This window comes from Nerophis lumbriciformis, linkage group LG06 (genome assembly GCF_033978685.3).
Source record: "Nerophis lumbriciformis linkage group LG06, RoL_Nlum_v2.1, whole genome shotgun sequence".
Taxonomy (NCBI): domain Eukaryota; kingdom Metazoa; phylum Chordata; class Actinopteri; order Syngnathiformes; family Syngnathidae; genus Nerophis; species Nerophis lumbriciformis.
The window spans coordinates 8,126,606-8,146,685 of record NC_084553.2 but is presented as its reverse complement, the minus strand read 5'-3'; the positions used below and the strand labels follow the sequence as shown (position 1 = coordinate 8,146,685).

Genomic DNA, 20,080 nt, shown 5'->3' with positions numbered 1-20,080 from the left:
TACTATAGTACTGCCACTACTACTACTATAATAATTCCACAACTACTTTAGTACTCACTGCTACTTTCACTATTGTACTACCACTACTACTACTATCATAGTACAACTACTAGTACTACCATAGTACTACTACTACTACTACTACCATAGTACTACCACTACTACTTCTACTACTAACATTACTACTATAGTACTACTACTACAACTACTACTACTACTATAGTACTGCCACTACTACTACTATAATAATTCCACAACTACTATAGTACTATCACCACTACTTCCACTATTGTACTACCACCACTACTACTACTACTAATACTACTACTACTATCATAGTACGACTACTACTACTACCATACTACTACTACTACTACTACTTATACTACTAACATTACTACTGTAGTATTACTACTACTACTATAATAATTCCACAACTACTATAGTACTATCACTACTACTTCCACTATTGTACTACCATAGTACTACTACTACTACTACAACCATAGTACTACTACTTATACTACTAACAGTACTACTATAGTATTACTACTACTACTACCACCATAGTACTACTACTGCTACTTATACTACTAACAGTACTACTATAGTATTACTACTACTACTACCATAGTACTACTACTACTACTACTACTACCACCATAGTACAACTACCACTACTTATACTACTAACATTACTACTATAGTATTACTAATACTACTAGTACCATAGTACTACTACTACTTATACTACTAACATGACAACTATAGTACTACTAATACTACTATAGTACTGCCACTACTACTACTATAATAATTCCACAACTACTTTAGTACTCACTGCTACTTTCACTATTGTACTACCACTACTACTACTATCATAGTACAACTACTACTACTACCATAGTACTACTACTACTACCATAGTACTACCACTACTACTTCTACTACTAACATTACTACTATAGTACTACTACTACTACTACTACTACTACCACTACTACTTCTACTACTAACATTACTACTATAGTACTACTACTACTACTACTACTACTATAGTACTGCCACTACTACTACTACTATAATAATTCCACAACTACTATAGTACTATCACTACTACTTCCACTATTGTACTACCACTACTACTGCTACCATAGTACTACTACTACTACTACTACTACTACTAACATTACTACTATAGTATTACTACTACTACTACCATAGTACTACTACTATTACTTCTACTACTAACATTACTACTATAGTACTACTACTAGTACTATTATAGTACTACTACTACTACTAACATTGCTACTATAGTACTACCACTACCATTGCTACTACTCCTACAGTACTACCATTACTACTACTACTATAGTACTAGCACGACCATTATAGTACTACTAGAATTGCAAGTACTAGTAATACTACCACTGTGTTGAATTCCAGTTTAATTACTGCTTCGACGTGGGCTGGATGGTGGATCAGTATCCTGCAGACTTCAGGCAAGTTGCCCTTCCCAAGATGGCGGCCGCACTAAGGAAGCGTCTGACAATGTTTTTCTGGCTCTTAGGGATCGTCCCGTCCTCCTGGTCCACGGGGACAAGCGGGAGGCCAAGGCTCGGCTGGTGCAGCAGGCCAAGCCCTTCTCCCACGTGCGCCTGTGCCAGGTACTACAGTACTACAGTACCTGAAACCATGGTCAACCATCTTCTTCTTCTTCTTTTGAAAAACGTGGACAGGCCAAGCTGGACATCGCCTTCGGAACTCACCACACGTAAGCTAGTCGGTCTCGGGGACTCGCCGCCCGCCCGGTGTTGAAGTGGGTGGTCCTCGTTGCAGGAAGATGATGCTGCTGTGGTACCACGAGGGCCTCCGAGTCGTCATCCTGACCTCCAACCTCATCCGAGCAGACTGGTACCAGAAAACACAAGGGTGGGTTCCTTCAAGTCAGCCATTTTGGGAAAAAGGAAATGAATTCACATGAATGTGGAATAGTACTGGCAGGTGTGTAACAGTACGCATTAATCACCATTCGCTGCGTACACCGAAAAACTAAATGCAAAACATAATAGTTTACAATAAAACATATAAAAGTGCCGGTGTTCTGGCGAGACGTGCGCCCCATTGGAATTCATGCACCCCCTCATCTGTACATAATTAATTGTACATTGAAGGATTCTTTCACGCCATATAAATATATGAAATTAACATATGTATGCAATATAAATATATGAAATGAACATGTATGTGATATAAATATATGAAATTAACATATGTATGCAATACAAATATATGAAATTAACATGTACATACACGATACAAATATATGAAATTAACATGTACACAATATAAATATATGAAATTAACATGTACGTAATATAAATATATGAAATTAATATGCATGTGATATAAATGTAGAAAATTAACATTTATGCAATATAAATATATGAAATTAACATGTACATACACAATATAAATATATGAAATTAACATGTACGTAATATAAATATATGAAATTAATATGCATGTGATATAAATGTAGGAAATTAACATTTATGCAATATAAATATATGAAATTAACATGTACAGAATATAAATATATGAAATTAAGATATGTACGTGATATAAGTATATGAAATTAACATATGTACGCAATATAAATATATGAAATTAACATGTGCATACACAATATAAATATATGAAATTAACATGTACATACGCAATATAAATATATGAAATTAACATGTACACAATATAAATATATGAAATTAACATGTACACAATATAAATATATGAAATTATAAGTATATGAAATTAACATGTACGCAATATAAATATATGAAATTAACATGTACGTGATATAAATATATGAAATTAACATGTACGTGATATAAATATATGAAATTAACATGTACAGAATATAAATATATGAAATTAACATACTGTATGTACGCGATATAAGTATATGAAATTATCATATGTACGCAATATAAATATATGAAATGAACATGTATGTGATATAAATATATGAAATTAACATGTGTACGCAATATAAATATATGAAATTAACATATGTATGCAATATAAATATATGAAATTAACATGTGCATACACAATATAAATATATGAAATTAACATGTACATACGCAATATAAATATATGAAATTAACATGTACGCAATATAAATATATTAAATTAACATGTACACAATATAAATATATGAAATTAACATGTACACAATATAAATATATGAAATTATAAGTATATGAAATTAACATATGTACGCAATATAAATATATGAAATGAACATGTACGTGATATAAATATATGAAATTAACATGTACAGAATATAAATATATGAAATTAACATACTGTATGTACGCGATATAAGTATATGAAATTATCATATGTACGCAATATAAATATATGAAATGAACATGTACGTGATATAAATATATGAAATTAACATGTGTACGCAATATAAATATATGAAATTAACATGTGTACGCAATATAAATATATGAAATTAACATGTACGTGATATAAATGTAGGAAATTAACATGTATGCAATATAAATATATGAAATTAACATATACACGTAATATAAATATATGAAATTACCATGTACGTGATATAAATGTAGGAAATCAACATGTATACAATATAAATATATGAAATTAACATGTACAGAATATAAATATATTAAATTAACATATGTACGCGATATAAGTATATGAAATGAACATATGTACGCAATATAAATATATGAAATTAACATGTACATACACAATATAAATATATGAAATGAACATATATGTGATATAAATATATGAAATTAACATGTGTACACAATATAAATATATGAACGTGATATAAATGTATGAAATTAACATGTACGCAATATAAATATATGAAATTAACATATGTACAGAATATACATATATGAAATTAACATATGTACGCAATATAAGTATATGAAATTAACATGTAGGCAATATAAATATATGAAATGAACAAGTACATACACAATATAAATATATGAAATGAACATGTATGTGATATAAATATATGAACTTAACATATGTACGCAATATAAATATATGAAATTAACATGTATGCGATATAAATGTATGAAATTAACATGTATGCGATTTAAATATATGAAATTAACATATGTACAGAATATAAATATATGAAATTAACATATGTACGCGATATAAGTATATGAAATTGACATATGTACGCAATATAAATATATGAAATTAACATGTACATACACAATATAAATATATGAAATGAACATGTATGTGATATAAATATATGAAATTAACATGTACGCAATATAAATATATTAACTTAACATATGTACGTGATATAAATGTATGAAATTAACAAAAGTATGCAATATAAATATATGAAATTAACATGTACAACACAATATACATATATGAAATTAACATGTGATATAAATATATGAAATTAACATGTATGTGATATAAATATATGAAATTAACATGTATGTGATATAAATATATGAAATTAACATATGTACGCAATATAAATATATGAACGTGATATAAATGTATGACATTAACATGTGTACGTGATATAAATGTATGAAATTAACATGTACGCAATATAAATATATGAAATTAACATATGTACAGAATATACATATATGAAATTAACATATGTACGCAATATAAGTATATGAAATTAACATGTACGCAATAAAAATATATGAAATGAACAAGTACATACACAATATAAATATATGAAATGAACATGTATGTGATATAAATATATGAACTTAACATATGTACGCAATATAAATATATGAAATTAACATATGTATGCGATATAAATGTATGAAATTAACATGTATGCGATTTAAATATATTAAATTAACATATGTACAGAATATAAATATATGAAATTAACATATGTACGCGATATAAATATATGAAATTGACATATGTACGCAATATAAATATATGAAATTAACATGTACATACACAATATAAATATATGAAATGAACATGTATGTGATATAAATATATGAAATTAACATATGTACGCAATATAAATATATGAAATTAACATATGTACGTGATATAAATGTATGAAATTAACATATGTATGCAATATAAATATATGAAATGAACATGTACAACACAATATACATATATGAAATTAACATGTGATATAAATATATGAAATTAACATGTATGTGATATAAATATATGAAATTAACATGTATGTGATATAAATATATGAAATTAATATATGTATGCGATATAAATGTATTAAATTAACATGTTGTGCGCAATATGAAATGAACATACGTACACACTGTGATGAGGTGGTGACTTGTCGAGGCTGTACCCCGCCTACCGCCCGAATGCAGCTGAGATAGACTCCAGCGACCCCAAAAGAGACAAGCGGTAGAAAATGGATAGATGGCTGGACATACGTACACGATATATGAAATTAACATATGTACGCGATATAATAATATGAAATTATCACATGTACGCGATATAATAATATGAAATTATCACATGTAAGTGATATAAATGGATGGATATATGTGTGCGATATAAATATATACAATTGACATATGTACGCAATATGAATACAAAATTAACATGTATGCGATATAAATATATGAAATTGATACATGTGCACGATATAAATATATGAAATTACATATGTACGCGATATAATAATATGAAATTAACATATGGACGCGATATAAATATATGAAATAAAAAATATGGACGCAATTTAATATGAAATGAACATGTATGTGATATAAATATATAAAATTTACATCTTTTACGCATGTAAATATAATAAATTACATATGTGTGCGATATAATAATATGAAATTAACATGTACGCGATGTAAATATATAAAATTTACATATTTATGTGATATAGATATATGAAACTACATATGTATGCAATTTAATTATATAAAATTAACATATAAATGAAATGAACATGTATGTGATATAAATGTATGAAATGAACATGTACATACACAATATAAATATATGAAATGAACATGCATGTGATAAATATATGAAATTAACATATGTATGCGATATAAATGTATTAAGTTAACATGTAAATTTATGAAATTAACATCCGTACACGATATATGAAATTAACATATGTACGCAATATAATAATATGAAATAAACCAAACATGTGTACGTGAAATAAATGTATGAAATTAACATATGTTCGCGATACAAACACATACAATTGACATGTATGCGATATAAATATATGAAATTGACATATGCACGCGATATACATATATAAAATAAAAATGTGGACGCGATATAATATGAAATTAACATGTACGCGATATAAATATGTATGTGATATAAATGTATGAAATTAACATGTACCCAATATAAATGTATGCAATTAACATGTACGCAATATAAATATATAAAATTGACATTTGTTTGCGATATAAATATATGAAATTAACATATGTACATGATATAAATATATGAAATTAACATATGTACGCAATATAAATATATGAAATTAACATATGTACGCGATATAAATAACATATGTATGTGAAATAGATGTATGAAACTATAACATATGTACGCGATATAAATATATGAAATTAACATATGTGCGCGATATAAATGTATGAAATGAACATGTATATGTGATATAAATATATGAAATTAACAAATGTATGCGATATAAATATATGAAATGAATATATGTACACAATATAAATATATAAGATTGACATTTGTTTGCGATATAAATATATGAAATTAACATATGTACATGATATAAATATATGAAATTAACATATGTACATGATATAAATATATGAAATTAACATATGTACATGATATAAATATATGAAATTAACATATGTACGCAATATAAATATATGAAATTAACATATGTACGTGATATAAATAACATATGTATGTGAAATAGATGTATGAAATTATAACATGTACGCGATATAAATATATGAAATTAACATGTACGCGATATAAATGTATGAAATGAACACATGTACGCGATATAAATGTATGAAATTAACATGTATGCATTATAAATATATGAAATTAACATATGCACGCAATGTAAATGTATGAAATTAACATGTGAAATAGATGTATGAAATTATAACATGTACGCGATATAAATATATGAAATTAACATATGTACGCGATATAAATTTATGAAATGAACTCATGTACGCGATATAAATGTATGAAATTAACATGTATGCAATATAAATATATGAAATTAACATATGCACGCAATGTCAATGTATGAAATTAACATGTATATGTGATATAAATGTATGGAATTAACAAATGTATGCGATATAAATATATGAAATGAACATATGTACACAATATAAATATATGAAATTAACATATGCATGCGATACAAATGTATGAAATTAACATATGTATGCGATATAAATATATGAAATTAACAAAAGTATTTGATATAAATATATAAAATCAACATATGTACGCGATATAAATATATGAAATTAACATATGTACGCGATGTAAATATATGAAATGGTAAAAATGCTTATTTAAATAACTGACAAACATCAGATTCCTCTCGGCAGCAGAAACTTAGCAGCAAACCGAAAGTGAAAGCTAACCTGTCCTCTGTCCTGGACCAGGATGTGGATGAGTCCTCTGTTTCCACGGTTACCAAAAGGCAGCAACGACACCTGCGGCGACTCGCCCACCTTCTTCAAGAGAGACCTGCTGGACTACCTGGCCTCCTACCGGGCCCCCGAGCTGGAGGACTGGATGCAGAGGATCAGGGAGCACGACCTGTCCCAGGCCAGGCAGGGCATGCTAACATCTCATGCTAGCTGTTCACATGCTAACATTACTATGCTAACATTGTATGCTAGCTGTTGACATGCTAACATTACTATGCTAACATTGTATGCTAGCTGTTGACATGCTAACATTACTATGCTAACATTTTATGCTAGCTGTTGACATGCTAACATTACTATGCTAACATTTTATTCTAACACTGGATGCTAGCTGTTCACATGCTAACATTACTATGCTAACATTTCATGCTAACACTGGATGCTAGCTGTTGACATGCTAACATTACTATGCTAACATTTTATTCTAACACTAGATGCTAGCTGTTGACATGCTAACATTACTATGCTAACATTTCATGCTAACACTGGATGCTAGCTGTTGACATGCTAACATTATTATGCTAACATTTTATGCTAGCATTTTAGCATATTTTGTACTTTTTAACTTAATAATAGATTTTGTTACTTGGCGCCATCCTTAAAGTATGTTAGCTGTTCACATGTTGACATGCTAACATTATTATGCTAACATTTTATGCTAGCATTTTAGCATATTTTGTACTTTTTAACCTAATAATCATGCATTTTGTTGCTTGACGCCATCCATAAAGTATGCTAGCTGTTCACATGCTAAAATTACTATGCTAACATTTTATGCTAGCTGTTGACATGCTAACATTACTATGCTAACATTTTATTCTAACACTGGATGCTAGCTGTTCACATGCTAACATTACTATGCTAACATTTTATGCTAGCTGTTGACATGCTAACATTACTATGCTAACATTTTATTCTAACACTGGATGCTAGCTGTTCACATGCTAACATTACTATGCTAACATTTCATGCTAACACTGGATGCTAGCTGTTGACATGCTAACATTTCTATGCTAACATTTTATTCTAAGACTAGATGCTAGCTGTTGACATGCTAACATTACTATGCTAACATTTCATGCTAACACTGGATGCTAGCTGTTCACATGCTAACATTATTATGCTAACATTTTATGCTAGCATTTTAGCATATTTTGTACTTTTTAACTTAATAATCATAGATTTTGTTACTTGGCGCCATCCTTAAAGTATGTTAGCTGTTCACATGTTGACATGCTAACATTATTATGCTAACATTTTAGCATATTTTGTACTTTTTAACCTAATAATCATGCATTTTGTTGCTTGACGCCATCCATAAAGTATGCTAGCTGTTCACATGTTAACATGCTAACATTAGTATGTTAACATTTTCTGCTAGCATTTTGGCATATTTTGTACTTTTTATTGTACTTTTTAACCTAATAATCATGGATTTCCTTACTTGGCGCCATCCTGAAAGTATGCTAGCTGTTCACATGTTAACATGCTAATTACTATGCTAACATTTTAGCATATTTTTTTACTTTTTATTGTACTTTTTAACCTAATAATCATGGATTTTGTTGCTTGGCGCCATCCATAAAGTGTGCTAGCTGTTCACATGTTGACATGCTTTAATTATTATGCTAAAATTTTAGCATATTTTTTACTTTTTAACCTAATAATCATGGATTTTCTGACTTGACGCCATCCTTAAAGTATGCTAGCTGTTCACGTGTTGACATGCTAACATACAAATGCTAAAATTTTCTGCTAGCAATTTAAGTAATTTCCAACTTTTTAACCTCATGATCATGGATTCTGTTACTTAGTGCTATCTTCGAAGTATGCTAGATGTTTACATGCTAACGTGAACATGCTAGCATAAAATGCTAGCATTTTAGCATATTTTGTACTTTTTAACCTAATAATCATGGATTTCCTTACTTGGCGCCATCCTCAAAGTATGCTAGCTGTTCACATGTTAACATGCTAACATTACTATGCTAACATTTTATGCTAGCATTTTAGCATATTTTTTACTTGTTATTGTACTTTTTAACCTAATAATCATGGATTTTGTTGCTTGGCGCCATCCATAAAGTGTGCTAGCTGTTCACATGTTGACATGCTTTAATTATTATGCTAACATTTTAGCATATTTTTTACTTTTTAACCTAATAATCATGGATTTTCTGACTTGACGCCATCCTTAAAGTATGCTAGCTGTTCACATGTTGACATGCTAACATACAAATGCTAAAATTTCCTGCTAGCAATTTAAGTAATTTCCAACTTTTTAACCTCATGATCATGGATTCTGTTACTTAGTGATATCTTCGAAGTATGCTAGATGTTTACATGCTAACGTGAACATGCTAACATTTTATGCTAACATTTTATGCTAGCATTTTAGCATATTTTGTACGTTTTAACTTAATAATCATAGATTTTGTTACTTGGCGCCATCCTTAAAGTATGTTAGCTGTTCACATGTTGACATGCTAACATTATTATGCTAAAATTTTAGCATATTTTGTACTTTTTAACCTAATAATCATGCATTTTGTTGCTTGACGCCATCCATAAAGTATGCTAGCTGTTCACATGTTAACATGCTAACATTAGTATGTTAACATTTTCTGCTAGCATTTTAGCATATTTTGTACTTTTTATTGTACTTTTTAACCTAATAATCATGGATTTCCTTACTTGGCGCCATCCTGAAAGTATGCTAGCTGTTCACATGTTAACATGCTAACATTACTATGCTAACATTTTAGCATATTTTTTACTTGTTATTGTACTTTTTAACCTAATAATCATGGATTTTGTTGCTTGGCGCCATCCATAAAGTGTGCTGGCTGTTCACATGTTGACATGCTTTAATTATTATGCTAAAATGTTAGCATATTTTTTTACTTTTTAACCTAATAATCATGGATTTTCTGACTTGACGCCATCCTTAAAGTATGCTAGCTGTTCACATGTTGACATGCTAACATACAAATGCTAACATTTTCTGCTAGCAATTTAAGTAATTTCGTACTTTTTAACCTCATGATCATGGATTCTGTTACTTAGTGATATCTTCGAAGTATGCTAGATGTTTACATGCTAACGTGAACATGCTAACATTTTATGCTAGCATTTTAGCATATTTTGTACTTTTTAACCTAATAATCATGGATTTTGTTACTTGGCGCCATCCTCAAAGTATGCTAGCTGTTCACATGTTGACATGCTAACATCACTAAGCTAACATTTTATGCTAGCATTTTAGTATATTTTTTTACTTGTTATTGTACTTTTTAACCTAATAATCATGGATTTTGTTGCTTGGCGCCATCCATAAAGTGTGCTAGCTGTTCACATGTTGACATGCTTTAATTATTATGCAAAAATTTTAGCATATTTTTTACTTTTTAACCTAATAATCATGGATTTTCTGACTTGACGCCATCCTTAAAGTATGCTAGCTGTTCACATGTTGACATGCTAACATACAAATGCTAACATTTTCTGCTAGCAATTTAAGTAATTTCCTACTTTTTAACCTCATGATCATGGATTCTGTTACTTAGTGATATCTTCGAAGTATGCTAGATATTTACATGCTAACGTGAACATGCTAACATTTTATGCTAGCATTTTAGCATATTTGGTACTTTTTAACCTAATAATCATGGATTTTGTTACTTGGCGCCATCCTCAAAGTATGCTAGCTGTTCACATGTTGACATGCTAACATCACTAAGCTAACATTTTATGCTAGCATTTTAGCATATTTTTTTACTTGTTATTGTACTTTTTAACCTAATAATCATGGATTTTGTTGCTTGGCGCCATCCATAAAGTGTGCTAGCTGTTCACATGTTGACATGCTAACATTATTATGCTAACATTTTAGCATATTTTGTACTTTTTAACCTAATAATCATGCATTTTCTTGCTTGACGCCATCCATAAAGTATGCTAGCTGTTCACATGTTAACATGCTAACATTACTATGTTAACATTTTCTGCTAGCATTTTAGCATATTTTGTACTTTTTATTGTACTTTTTAACCTAATAATCATGGATTTCCTTACTTGGCGCCATCCTGAAAGTATGCTAGCTGTTCACATGCTAACATTACTATGCTAACATTTTAGCATATTTTTTTACTTGTTATTGTACTTTTTAACCTAATAATCATGGATTTTGTTGCTTGGCGCCATCCATAAAGTGTGCTAGCTGTTCACATGTTGACATGCTTTAATTATTATGCTAAAATGTAAGCATATTTTTTACTTTTTAACCTAATAATCATGGATTTTCTGACTTGACGCCATCCTTAAAGTATGCTAGCTTGTCACATGTTGACATGCTAACATACAAATGCTAAAATTTTCTGCTAGCAATTTCAGTAATTTTGTACTTTTTAACCTCATGATCATGGATTCTGTTACTTAGTGATATCTTCGAAGTATGCTAGATGTTTACATGCTAACGTGAACATGCTAACATTTTAGCATATTTTGTACTTTTTAACCTAATAATCATGCATTTTGTTGCTTGACGCCATCCATAAAGTATGCTAGCTGTTCACATGTTAACATGCTAACATTAGCATGTTAACATTTTCTGCTAGCATTTGAGCATATTTTGTACTTTTTAACCTAATAATCATGGATTTTCTGACTTGACGCCATCCTTAAAGTATGCTAGCTGTTCACATGTTGACATGCTAACATTACTATGCTAACATTTTATTCTAACACTGGATGCTAGCTGTTCACATGCTAACATTACTATGCTAACATGTCATGCTAACACTGGATGCTAGCTGTTGACATGCTAACATTACTATGCTAACATTTTATTCTAACACTAGATGCTAGCTGTTGACATGCTAACATTACTATGCTAACATTTCATGCTAACACTGGATGCTAGCTGTTCACATGCTAACATTATTATGCTAACATTTTATGCTAGCATTTTAGCATATTTTGTACTTTTTAACTTAATAATCATAGATTGCGTTACTTGGCGCCATCCTTAAAGTATGTTAGCTGTTCACATGTTGACATGCTAACATTATTATACTAACATTTAATGCTAGCATTTTAGCATATTTTGTACTTTTTAACCTAATAATCATGCATTTTGTTGCTTGACGCCATCCATAAAGTATGCTAGCTGTTCACATGTTAACATGCTAACATTACTATGTTAACATTTTCTGCTAGCATTTTAGCATATTTTGTATTTTTTAACCTAATAATCATGGATTTCCTTACTTGGCGCCATCCTGAAAGTATGCTAGCTGTTCACATGTTAACATGCTAACATTACTAAGCTAACATTTTAGCATATTTTTTTACTTGTTATTGTACTTTTTAACCTAATAATCATGGACTTTGTTGCTTGGCGCCATCCATAAAGTGTGCTAGCTGTTCACATGTTGACATGCTTTAATTATTATGCTAAAATTTTAGCATATTTTTTACTTTTTAACCTAATAATCAAGGATTTTCTGACTTGACGCCATCCTTAAAGTATGCTAGCTGTTCACATGTTGACATGCTAACATACAAATGCTAAAATTTTCTGCTAGCAATTTAAGTAATTTCCTACTTTTTAACCTCATGATCATGGATTCTGTTACTTAGTGATATCTTCGAAGTATGCTAGATGTTTACATGCTAACGTGAACATGCTAACATTTTATGCTAGCATTTTAGCATATTTTGTCCTTTTTAACCTAATAATCATGGATATTGTTACTTGGCGCCATTCTTAAAGTATGCTAGCTGTTCACATGTTGACATGCTAACATCACTATGCTAACATTTTATGCTAGCATTTTAGCATATTTTTTACTTGTTATTGTACTTTTTAACCTAATAATCATGGATTTTGTTGCTTGGCGCCATCCATAAAGTGTGCTAGCTGTTCACATGTTGACATGCTTTAATTATTATGCTAAAATTTTAGCATATTTTTTTTACTTTTTAACCTAATAATCATGGATTTTCTGACTTGAGGCCATCCTTAAGTATGCTAGCTGTTCACATGTTGACATGCTAACATACAAATGCTAAAATTTTCTGCTAGCAATTTAAGTAATTTTGTACTTTTTAACCTCATGATCATGGATTCTGTTACTTAGTGATATCTTCAAAGTATGCTAGATGTTTACATGCTAACGTGAACATGCTAACATTTTATGCTAGCATTTTAGCATATTTTGTACTTTTTAACCTAATAATCATGGATTTTGTTACTTGGCGCCATCCTTAAAGTATGCTAGCTGTTCACATGTTGACATGCTAACATCGCTATGCTAACATTTTATGCTAGCATTTTCTATTATTACATGTCCAGGGGTCCAAAAAATTAAAATGGCGGTCTCTGATTCTTATTCCGTGTGTGGTCAGGGTGTACCTGGTGGGCTCCGCCCCCGGCAGGTACGTAGGAGCTGACATGGAGCGCTGGGGCCACCTGAGGCTGAGGAAGGTACAGTATCATCATCATCATCATCATCATCATCCAGGTGATGGTACGCGTCGACCATATCCGTTTCTCCGCAGCTTTTGTTCGAACACGCCGACCCCGTCCCCGGCGAGGACCGGTGGGCCGTGGTGGGTCAGTTCTCCAGCATCGGCTCCATGGGGCCCGACAGGAGCAAGTGGCTGGGGGGGGAGTTCCAGCGCACCCTCACCACTCTGGGCAAGTCGTCGCTGCGGCCCGACCCGCCTATTCACTTGGTACGCTCCGTCACCATGACAACTCACCCAGCGCTAACACACAGTTTCACCATCAACACCCACCAGACACTATATTAGGTACACCTGCACTAGTAATCAATGTTTTATAACATTAGCTAACATTTAATGCTAGCATTGCTATGCTAATGTTTTTTCTAGCAATTTAGCAAATACTTAAGTTTTAACCGAACAATTCTGGATTTGTAACTCGGCGCCATCTTAAAAGTAAGTTAGCTGTTTCCCTGTTAGCATGCTAAAATTTGCATGCTAACAAATTACGCTAGCATTTGAGTTACCGTATTTTCCGCACTATAAGGCGCACCGGATTATAAGGCGCACCTTCAATGAATGGCCTATTTTAAAACTTTGTTCATATATAAGGCGCACCGCATTATAAGGCGCATAGACTAGACGCTACAGTAGAGGCTGTAGTTGCGAGACCTGTTGTGGCTCAATATTGGTCCATATATAAAGCGCACCGGATTATAAGGCGCACTGTCAGCTTTTGAGAAAATTGGAGGTATTTAGGTGCGCCTTATAGTGCGGAAAATACGGTAATTTGGTGCTTTTTAACCTAATAACCATGCATTCCGTTATTTGGCGCTATTTTGGAAGTAAGCTAGCTGTTTCCATCTTAGCATGCTAAGGTATTATGCCAGCTTTTAAGCTAATATCGTACTTTTCAACGTAATGATTGTTTTTTGTTATTTGGCGCCATCTTTGCTAGCTGTTCACATCATGACACGCTAACATTATCATGTTAACATTACTATGCTAGCAATTTAGCAAATTTGATGTGTTTCAACCTAATAATGACAAATTGTTATCAGGCGCCATCTTAAAAGTAAGTTAGCTGTTTCCCGATTAGCATGTCAAAATGTTATGCTAGCATTTTTGCTAATTTCATACTTTTTAACATTACTATGCTATTGCATTTACGCAAATGTTGTGTTTTAACCAAATGATCATTGATGGTGTTACTTGGCGGCATCTTAAAGGTAAGCTAGCTGTTTCCCTGTTAGCATGCTAAAATTTGCATGCTAGCAAATTATGCTAGCATTTGAGTTCATTTGGTACTTTTTAACCTAATAACCATGCATTCCGTTATTTGGCGCTATTTTGGAAGTAAGCTAGCTATTTCCATCTTAGCATGCTAAGGTATTATGCCAGCTTTTAAGCTAATTTCGTACTTTTCAACGTAATGATGATGTTTTTTTGTTATTTGGCGCCATCTTTGCCAGCTGTTCACATCATGACACGCTAACATTATCATGTTAACATTACTATGCTAGCAAATTTTATGTGATTCAACCTAATAATCACAAATTGTTATCAGGCGCCATCTTAAAAGTAAGTTAGCTGTTTCCCGATTAGCATGTCAAAATGTTATGCTAGCATTCTTGCTAATTTCATACTTTTTAACATTACTATGCTATTGCATTTACGCAAATGTTATGTTTTAACCAAATGATCATTGATGGTGTTACTTGGCGGCATCTTAAAGGTAAGCTAGCTGTTTCCCTGTTAGCATGCTAAAATTTGCATGCTAACAAATTATGATAGCATTTGAGTTACCGTATTTTCCGCACTATAAGGCGCACCGGATTATAAGGCGCAACTTCTATGAATGGCCTATTTTAAAACTTTGTTCATATATAAGGCGCATAGAATAGCCGCTACAGTAGAGGCTGAAGTTGCGAGACCTGTTGTTGCTCAATATTGGTCCATATCTAAGGCGCACCGGATTATAAGGCGCACTGTCAGCTTTTGAGAAAATTGGAGGTATTTAGGTGCGCCTTATAGTGCGGAAAATACGGTAATTTGGTACTTTTTAACCTAATAACCATGCATTCCGTTATTTGGCGCTATTTTAGAAGTAAGCTAGCTGTTTCCATCTTAGCATGCTAAGGTATTATGCCAGCTTTTCAGCTAATTTCGTACTTTTCAACGTAATGATTGTTTTTTGTTATTTGGCGCCATCTTTGCTAGCTGTTCACATCATGACACGCTAACATTATCATGTTAACATTACTATGCTAGCAATTTAGCAAATGTTATGTGTTTCAACCTAATAATCACAAATTTTTATTAGGCGCTATCTTAAAAGTAAGTTAGCTGTTTCCCGATTAGCATGTCAAAATGTTTTGCTAGCATTCTTGCTAATTTCATACTTTTTAACATTACTATGCTATTGCATTTGCGCAAATGTTATGTTTTAACCAAATGATCATTGATGGTGTTACTTGGCGGCATCTTAAAGGTAAGCTAGCTGTTTCCCTGTTAGCATGCTAAAATTTGCATGCTAACAAATTATGCTAGCATTTGAGTTACCGTATTTTCCGCACTATAAGGCGCACCGGATTATAAGGCGCACCCTCAATGAATGGCCTATTTTAAAACTTTGTTCATATATAAGGCGCACCGCATTATAAGGCGCAGAGAATAGCCGCTACAGTAGAGGCTGTAATTGCGAGACCTGTTGTGGCTCAATATTGGTCCATATATAAGGCGCACCGGATTATAAGGCGCACTGTCAGCTTTTGAGAAAATTGGAGGTATTTAGGTGCGCCTTATAGTGCGGAAAATACGGTAATTTGGTACTTTTTAACCTAATAACCATGCATTCCGTTATTTTAGAAGGAAGCTAGCTGTTTCCATCTTAGCATGCTAAGGTATTATGCCAGCTTTTAAGCTAATTTCGTACTTTTCAACGTAATGATGATGTTTTTTGTTATTTGGCGCCATCTTTGCTAGCTGTTCACATCATGACACGCTAACATTATCATGTTAACATTACTATGCTAGCAATTTAGCAAATGTTATGTGTTTCAACCTAATAATCACAAATTGTTATTAGGCGCTATCTTAAAAGTAAGTTAGCTGTTTCCCGATTAGCGTGCCAAAATGTTATGCTAGCATTCTTGCTAATTTCATACTTTTTAACATTACTATGCTATTGCATTTACGCAAATGTTATGTTTTAACCAAATGTCATTGATGGTGTTACTTGGCGGCATCTTAAAGGTAAGCTAGCTGTTTCCCTGTTAGCAGGCTAAAATTTGCATGCTAACAAATTATGCTAGCATTTGAGTTACCGTATTTTCCGCACTATAAGGCGCACCGAATTATAAGGCACACCTTCAATAAATGGCCTATTTTAAAACTTTGTTCATATATAAGGCGCACCGCATTATAAGGCGCATAGAATAGCCGCTACAGTAGAGGCTAGGATTGCGAGACCTGTTGTGGCTCAATATTGGTCCATATATAAGGCGCACCGGATTATAAGGCGCACTGTCAGCTTTTGAGAAAATTGGAGGTATTTAGGTGCGCCTTATAGTGCGGAAAATACGGTAATTTGGTACTTTTTAACCTAATAACCATGCATTCCGTTATTTGGCGCTATTTTAGAAGTAAGCTAGCTGTTTCCATCTTAGCATGCTAAGGTATTATGCCAGCTTTTAAGCTAATTTTGTACTTTTCAACGTAATGATTATGTTTTTTGTTATTTGGCGCCATCTTTGCTAGCTGTTCACATCATGACACGCTAACATTATCATGTTAACATTACTATGCTAGCAATTTATGTGTTTCAACCTAATAATCACAAATTGTTATTAGGCGCCATCTTAAAAGTAAGTTAGCCGTTTCCCGATTAGCATGCCAAAATGTTATGCTAGCATTCTTGCTAATTTCATATTTTTTAATATTACTATGCTATTGCATTTACGCAAATGTTATGTTTTAACCAAATGATCATTGATGGTGTTACTTGGCGGCATCTTAAAGGTAAGCTAGCTGTTTCCCTGTTAGCATGCTAAAATTTGTATGCTAACAAATTATGCTAGCATTTGAGTTACCGTATTTTCCGCACTATAAGGCGCACCGAATTATAAGGCACACCTTCAATAAATGGCCTATTTAAAAACTTTGTTCATATATAAGGCGCACCGCATTATAAGGCGCATAGAATAGCCGCTACAGTAGAGGCTGTAGTTGCGAGACCTGTTGTGGCTCAATATTGGTCCATATATAAGGCGCACCGGATTATAAGGCGCACTGTCAGCTTTTGAGAAAATTGGAGGTATTTAGGTGCGGAAAATACGGTAATTTGGTACTTTTTAACCGAATAACCATGCATTCCGTTATTTGGCGCTATTTTAGAAGTAAGCTAGCTGTTTCCATCTTAGCATGCTAAGGTATTATGCCAGCTTTTAAGCTAATTTCGTACTTTTCAACGTAATGATTGTTTTTTGTTATTTAGCGCCATATTTGCTAGCTGTTCACATCATGACACGCTAACATTATCATGTTAACATTACTATGCTAGCAATTTAGCAAATTTTATGTGTTTCAACCTAATAATCACAAATTGTTATTAGGCGCTATCTTAAAAGTAAGTTAGCTGTTTCCCGATTAGCATGCCAAAATGTTATGTTAGCATTCTTGCTAATTTCATACTTTTTAACATTACTATGCTATTGCATTTACGCAAATGTTGTGTTTTAACCAAATGATCATTGATGGTGTTACTTAGCGGCATCTTAAAGGTAAGCTAGCTGTTTCCCTGTTAGCATGCTAAAATTTGCATGCTAACAAATTACGCTAGCATTTGAGTTACCGTATTTTCCGCACTATAAGGCGCACCGGATTATAAGGCGCACCTTCAATGAATGGCCTATTTTAAAACTTTGTTCATATATAAGGCGCACCGCATTATAAGGCGCATAGAATAGCCGCTACAGTAGAGGCTGTAGTTGCGAGACCTGTTGTGGCTCAATATTGGTCCATATATAAGGCGCACCGGATTATAAGGCGCACTGTCAGCTTTTGAGAAAATTGGAGGTATTTAGGTGCGGAAAATACGGTAATTTGGTACTTTTTAACCGAATAACCATGCATTCCGTTATTTGGCGCTATTTTAGAAGTAAGCTAGCTGTTTCCATCTTAGCATGCTAAGGTATTATGCCAGCTTTTAAGCTAATTTCGTACTTTTCAACGTAATGATTATGTTTTTTGTTATTTGGCGCCATCTTTGCTAGCTGTTCACATCATGACACGCTAACATTATCATGTTAACATTACAATGCTAGCAATTTAGCAAATTTTATGTGTTTCAACCTAATAATCACAAATTGTTATTAGGCGCCATCTTAAAAGTAAGTTAGCTGTTTCCCGATTAGCATGCCAAAATGTGATGCTAGCATTCTTGCTAATTTCATACTTTTTAACATTACTATGCTATTGCATTTACGCAAATGTTGTGTTTTAACCAAATGATCATTGATGGTGTTACTTGGCGGCATCTTAAAGGTAAGCTAGCTGTTTCCCTGTTAGCATGCTAAAATTTGCATGCTAGCAAATTATGCTAGCATTTGAGTTCATTTGGTACTTTTTAACCTAATAACCATGCATTCCGTTATTTGGCGCCAATTTAGAAGTATGCTAGCTGTTCCCATGTTAGCATGCTAACTTTTTAAGCTAGCACTTAGCCAATTTGATTTATTTCGAGCTAAAAATCATGGATTCTGTGACTTTGTATCTTCTTGGAAGTACAGTGTGCTAACTTTGCCAAAAACGCCAACATT

General features: G+C 32.2%; 1 protein-coding gene across 2 annotated transcripts in view; it reads left to right on the top strand.

The window, feature by feature from the left end:
• tdp1 (tyrosyl-DNA phosphodiesterase 1) overlaps positions 1-20,080 on the top strand; it is a 45,696-nt gene that overhangs the window by 8,807 nt on the left and 16,809 nt on the right. For both annotated transcript variants that reach the window (XM_061963678.1, XM_061963680.1), the window contains exons 4-10: positions 1,450-1,505; positions 1,574-1,670; positions 1,743-1,777; positions 1,843-1,935; positions 7,707-7,877; positions 14,163-14,241; positions 14,316-14,492. In XM_061963678.1, coding sequence (XP_061819662.1) covers positions 1,450-1,505; positions 1,574-1,670; positions 1,743-1,777; positions 1,843-1,935; positions 7,707-7,877; positions 14,163-14,241; positions 14,316-14,492 — 708 coding nt within the window. The remainder of the gene's footprint in view (positions 1-1,449; positions 1,506-1,573; positions 1,671-1,742; positions 1,778-1,842; positions 1,936-7,706; positions 7,878-14,162; positions 14,242-14,315; positions 14,493-20,080) is intronic.